The sequence below is a fragment of the Gekko japonicus genome, unplaced genomic scaffold (genome assembly GCF_001447785.1).
Source record: "Gekko japonicus isolate JY-2015 unplaced genomic scaffold, Gekko_japonicus_V1.1 scaffold875, whole genome shotgun sequence".
Taxonomy (NCBI): Eukaryota; Metazoa; Chordata; class Lepidosauria; order Squamata; family Gekkonidae; genus Gekko; species Gekko japonicus.
Window position 1 is genome coordinate 368,870 of NW_015169200.1, and position 6,205 is coordinate 375,074.

Here is a 6,205-nt window from a genome sequence, read left to right on the forward strand (position 1 = left end):
TTGGGAGAGAGCAACTGTCTCCCCGTCCCGCACCCAGGTCTCAGTCATGCACGCCAGGTCCGCTTGCTGTTCCATGACGAAGTCCCGAAGGACTGTCGTCTTGTTGTTGATGGACCTGGCGTTGCAGAACACCAATGACGGAGAGGGGTTCGTCTTCTGAGCCCCACTGCTGACCTCCCTTGGGATGGGTCGTAGGCTGGAAGGGCACCGAGCCATCTTCTTTCTCAGGGCCCTTCCCTTGATGTTCTGCCTAGACCCACCGCTAAACTTTCCCCTCCCCAAGAGTTCCTGCTGGGCTTTTTCTACAAAAAAAAGCCCTGGTTGTACTTAGCTAGTCTATCGTCTGCTCTACTGGACTGAGGGACTTTAATGCCCTCCCTTACCTGTCCGACTGCCTGGAAATCACAGGCTAGCTTGCTCACAAGTTTTTACTGCAAGGCAGGGGAAGGAAGCAACTTACCCTCCCTCTTCTCCTGCCTCCTCCTGGCTGAATGAGGGCCGGAAGCGGGGCGGCCGGAAGCAGGGGCGGGGCTTCGTCATGTGCCCTGCCCTCCCGTACCTCACCCGGGGGAACTGCGTTCCCCTGCGTTCCCCCCCGAAATGACCTCTGCTGCAAGGTGTTCCATATATGAAGATTTACCACTTGATGGTTCCTATTGCACGAAGAGGCTTTTCAGAGGTCAAACATAGCCAGAGTTTCCATGTATCCTGGGGTTGCCAACCTTCACGTTGTAGCTGGGGGATTACCACTGATCTCCAGGTGACAGAGATCCGTTTGCCTGGAGAAAATGTCTGCTTTGGAAGGTGGACTGTATGGCATTGTACCCCCCCGAAGTCCCTCCCCTCCCCAAACCCCACCCTCCTCAGGCTCCACCCCCAAAAATCTCCAGGTACTTCCCAATCTGGAGCTGGCAACCATAATGCATCCCCGTATAAACATAATAAGAAAGAACATATGAACAAAAGAGAAGCCAATGTTGAATCAGGTCAATGGCCCATCCAGTGGCTAAAAACACCAGGTGCCATCGGGAGGTCCAGCAGTGGGGACCTAATGATGCTTTATTGTATTTATTTATTCATAACCTGCTTTCTTCCTCCTCCCCCAATGGGAACCCAAAATGACTTACAGCATTGTTCTCCTTTCCTCCATTTTATCTTTACAACAGCCTTAGGAGGTAGGTTAGGTTGAAGGAGAGTGACAGATCACCCAGCAAACTTCCACGACACAGTGGGGATTCGAACCTGGGTCTCGCTGATTGTTATATGACACTCTAAACACTACACCATCCTGGCTCTTCAGTGAGTCACAGTTCACATCCACCTACCAGTATGATCTTCCCAGAAATATTGTACTGAAGCAGGTTTGGGGAAATCGGTAGCGGAGCTGGGGAAAACCCAGGCTGGTGACCATGTTGGGCAGAAACCAAATTTAAATCCGCTGTGATGGGGGAGGCAATTTGGAACAAGACCTCTGCACACAAGTAATGGTGGTTAATATCACAGATCATTTCCTAGAAAAAGAGGTGCAGGAACTTATTTGTGTAACTCATTTGCATATGCCACACCCCCTGACAGAGGGCAGGCATGTTTAAAATGAGTTAAGGCATATGCAAATGAGTTTAAATCCCCCCCTTCCCTGAGTCTCTCTCCAAAAGCAGAGAAGCTAAGGGAAAGGGGAGCCATGTCTGCCTGCCTCCCCTTCCCCTCCCCAGCCAACCCGCCACGGCGAGCTGGCTGGAGAAGGGAAAGGCAGGGAGACAGACATGCCTGGGTTCCCTGCCCAATCTTCTCCAGGTGGAGAAGATCAAGCAGGAAATCCAGGCATTTAAATCCCCCCCTTAGTCTCTCTGCGGGCAGGCGGGGGGCGGGGCCAGGCCTTCCTACTGCCAGAGCACTGCTTCAGAGCGCTCCGGCAGGAAATGAACCCTGGTTAATTTACTGAATCCCGTGGGTGACAGACCCTAAAACTAACATAGCTAGTGGAGTAACCCGTGTTCAATCACACTAACTGTCAGTTTAATTAAACCATGGCTTTGCAGAACATCTGAGCTTTAGGGCTCCTAGCTCCAGGTTGGGAAATACCTGGAGATTTGGGGGGTGGAGTCTGGAGAGGGCAAGGTTGAGGGAGGGGCCCTTTTCTCCAGGTGAACTGAAGTCTGTCACCTGGAGGTCATTTGTGACCCCAGGAGATCTCCAGCCGCTACCTGCAAGTTGGCACCCTACCCCTTCGTGGCTCCTTCGTTGCCTATTTCCATTGGGTGTTTTCTTTCCTTGGCTGATGAGGGGGTTAAACCAGATCTCTTGGCCACCTCTTGCAGTCAACAATGCCGGGGTAGGCCTCATCGGGCCCATTGAATGCCAGTCGATAGAGGAGATGAAGGCCGTCATGGAGACCAACTTCTTTGGCGTGGTGCGGATGATTAAGGAGGTCCTCCCCGACATGAAGAAGAGAAGGAGCGGCCACATTGTGGTCATCAGCAGCGTCATGGGTTTGCAAGGTAAGCCGGTTAGGTCGCATTCGCACCGGCGCCTTCTTTTGGCTTTGGTCTTCTTTTGGCTACAGCCTTCTCCAGTTCCTTTGCTGCCTTGGAAGGTCTCATAAGAACATTAAAAAGCAGCCGATTAAATTGGAACAGGCCAAGGGTCCCTTCTTCCCAGCACTTGAACAACAGCCAACTTGGTATCCCTCGAGGAAGCTCACGGGCACGGACAGCAAGATGTCCGTTTGATAATGCTTTACTCCATTGCCTGGTGTTGACGGGTACACGGAGGCTCCGTATGTAGAGTTGCCAGGTCTATTGGCTAAATGGCTTTTCTTTCTGCACTGGGAACTTCCGCCCCCCCAAAAAAAAATTTCCCCCAAAAGCCACAAGCTATAGGCCTGGGGGTAGGGTTGCCAGATCCGGGTTGGGAAACTCCTAGAGATTTGGGAATGGAGACTGTGGAGGGCAGGGACCTCAGTGGGGCACAATGCCATACAGTCCATCCTCCAAAGCCTCCATTTTCTTCATGGGAACTGATCTCTATAGTCTGGAAATGAGCTGTAGTTCCAGGGGGTCCCCAGGCCTCACCTGGAGGCTGGCATCCCTATCTGTGCGTGCATAAAGTGTCGTCAAGTTGCAGCCGACTTATGGTGACCCCAGCCAGGGGCTTTCAAGGCAAGTGAGAAGCAGAGGTGATTGGCCATTGCCTTCCTCTGCAGCGTCTTCCTCGGCGGTCTCCCTTCCAAGTACCAATTCTATGAGAGCCAGTTTGGTGTGGTGGTTAAGTGCACGGACTCTAATCTGGGAGAACCGGGTTTGATTCCCCACTCCCCCACTTGCACCTGGCTGGATGACCTTGGGCAAGTTGTAGCTCTAATAAGAGCTGTTCTTGAAAAAGAGCAGTTTCTGTCAAGAGCTCTCTCAGCCCCGCCTACCTCACAGGGTGTCTGTTGTGGGGCGGGGAAGGGAAAGGAGTTTGTGAGCCGTCCTGAGGCTCCTTCGGGTCATGAAGAGCAGCAAGGTATAAATCCAGTCTCCTCTTCTTCCATCCCCCTTAATCATTTTAGTTGCCCTTTGGTGTAGTGGTTAAGCGCGCGGACTCTAATCTGGGAGAACCGGGTTTGATTCCACTCCCCCACTTGCACCTGGCTGGATGACCTTGGGCAAGTTGTAGCTCTAATAAGAGCTGTTCTTGAAAAAGAGCAGTTTCTGTCAAGAGCTCTCTCAGCCCCACCCGCCTCACAGGGTGTCTGTTGTGGGGAGGGGAAGGGAAAGGAGTTTGTAAGCCGCTCTGAGACACCTTTGGGTAGTGAAGGGCAGGAGTATAAAGCCAATCTCTGCTTCTCTTCTTCTTCTGTACCGTGCCCCCTTCTGTCCCCCAGACTTCATTTAATGACCCTCAAAGAACTCCCCTCTCATTCTCTAAAAGCCAGCTTTTTAATATATTCTGCAGAATGGGGTGATAAAGTGGATGGTACCGCTTTCAACACTGTGCGTGAGATCCCAGTCTTGAATGTTCTCCCATGCTTTGAAAACACACACACACCTCTATGCCATTTAAAAACAACAACACCACCAACACCTGGGGGCGGGAAGGTTCTAGCCCAGCCAGGTCTCTACTGTACAACTTTCTAAGTGGAAGGCAGTTTTTTAAAGTCACATGGGAACCATCAGTTGTGTGATTCCGCCCTCCCACCTCCCCCTGTAGTGTTACAATCACCTCAGGACTGAAACCGCTGCATGTGCAAGCTAGAAATTACTCCCGACTGTGTCAAAAACACTGCATGAAAAAGGGACAGGCTCATCGACTCTGCGTGTCTCCACTGGCTCAAATTCATCCTTTGCTTCTCGGTTGTCTCCTTCACTGTGACCATGTTCCTTTGCAACAAAGTTTCTCATGATATCCTTGGGGATACGCTGGTTAAGTGTGGGCTGGATGGTGCAACTGTTGGATGGATTCACGGTTCGTTGAAAAATCGTACCCAATGAGTGCTCGTAAATGGCTCTGCGTCTACGTGGAGGGAAGTCTCGAGTGGAGTGCCGCAGGGCTCCGTCCTAGGCCCAGTGTTGTTCAATGTTTTTATAAATGACCTGGAGGAAGGCATAGAGGGGATGCTTATCAAATTTGCAGATGACACGAAGCTAGGTGGGATTGCTAATTCTGAAGAAGACAGAGTCAGGATTCAAAATGATCTAGATAGGCTGGAATAGTGGGCTGAGACAAATAAAATGAATTTCAATAGAGATAAGTGCAAAGTCTTAGGCATAAAAAAATCAAAGGCACAGATATAGAATGGGAGAGACTTGGCTTGACAGCAGCACATGTGAAAGGGATCTGGGTGTTCTGGTTGATCACAAGCTAAACATGAGCCTGCAGTGCGATGTGGCTGTGAAGAAAGCTAATGGAATTTTAAGATGCATTAACAGAAGCATTGTGTCCCGATCAAGGGAGGTGGTCGTTCCGCTCTATTCTGCTATGGTCAGGCCCCACCTGGAGTCCTGTGTCCAGTTTTGGGCACCACATTTTAGGAAGGATGTTGACAAGCTCGAATGTGTCCAGAAGAGGGCAACCAGGATGGTGAGAGGGTTGGAATCCAAGTCTTACGAGGAAAGGCTGAAAGAGTTGGGTCTGTTTAACCTGGGAAAGAGAAGGCTTAGAGGGGACCTGATTGCAGTCTTCAAATATTTGAAGGGCTGTCATGTAGAAGATGGAGCGGATCTATTCTCTCTTGCTCCGGACTGCAAGACTAGATCTAATGGGTGGAAATTACAAGGGAGTCGTTACCAGCTAAATATCAGAAGAAACTTCCTAACTGTAAGAGTGGTTGAGCAGTGGAACAGTCTGCCTCGGGAGGTGGTGGATGCTCCTTCACTGGAGGTTTTCAAGCAGAGGCTGGACGACCATCTTTCGGGTATGTTGTAGGGCTATCTTTTGGCTATGCTCCTGCAGAGTGCAGGGGGTTGGACTAGATGACCTGCAAGGTCCCTTCCAAGTCTAACATTCTATTATTCTATATGCTCCTTGGGGCAGGGACTGGTTTTCTCTTTGCTTAGATCACCCACCAAATACCAAGTTTAGTAATGACCGTATGCAGACAGGAACTTGGATTTTTTAAACTCCAGGGCTAAACCGGATGACGCACCAAGAGATCCCTGGCTGGATCTTTGGAACCCTTTTTCTTAGTAAAAAAAAAAAAAAGATGAATAGAAAATTCAGAATTCCTCATGCAGCTGCTCTTTGCTCTGCTGGGAGAATGCTCGTTATTATATCTGTTTGTGCTCTGAGGATAAGAAGATGAGTTGGGGGGAAAGCTAACCCCCCAACCCCGTGTGCGGCTGCCCCAACCTGGATCAAGGCCCGCTACAGCCAAAACTTATGAATGAAGAATAACTAGGCTTGCCAACCTCCAGGCGGCACCTGGCAATCTCCTGCTGTCATAATTGATCTTCAGGCCCCGGTCACACGGAAGGTTTTGGCCCGGGAGAGGGACAGATCGGGGGCGCAGCAAACGGGCTCGATCTCACCACAACATCTGGGAAGCGGCGCGCACCCGTCCCTAAAGCCGGAAAACCCGCTGCAAAAGAGAACCACCTACAGAGGAGGACTTACCTGGAACGCCGCATCAAGCGCGGCCGCGGGATCACCGGCGCGCCTGTCGTCCGGAGCAATCCAGGCTCCCGTCCGAACTGCGCATGCGCACACATGCGCAGTTCGGCTGCCA

At 51.0% G+C, this 6,205-nt stretch overlaps 1 protein-coding gene across 1 annotated transcript in view; it reads left to right on the forward strand.

Moving 5' to 3' along the window:
* Positions 1-6,205, forward strand: part of RDH8 (retinol dehydrogenase 8 (all-trans)) — a 26,614-nt gene that overhangs the window by 12,368 nt on the left and 8,041 nt on the right. Inside the window, exon 3 of the mRNA XM_015416333.1 lies at positions 2,319-2,498. Coding sequence (XP_015271819.1) covers positions 2,319-2,498 — 180 coding nt within the window. The remainder of the gene's footprint in view (positions 1-2,318; positions 2,499-6,205) is intronic.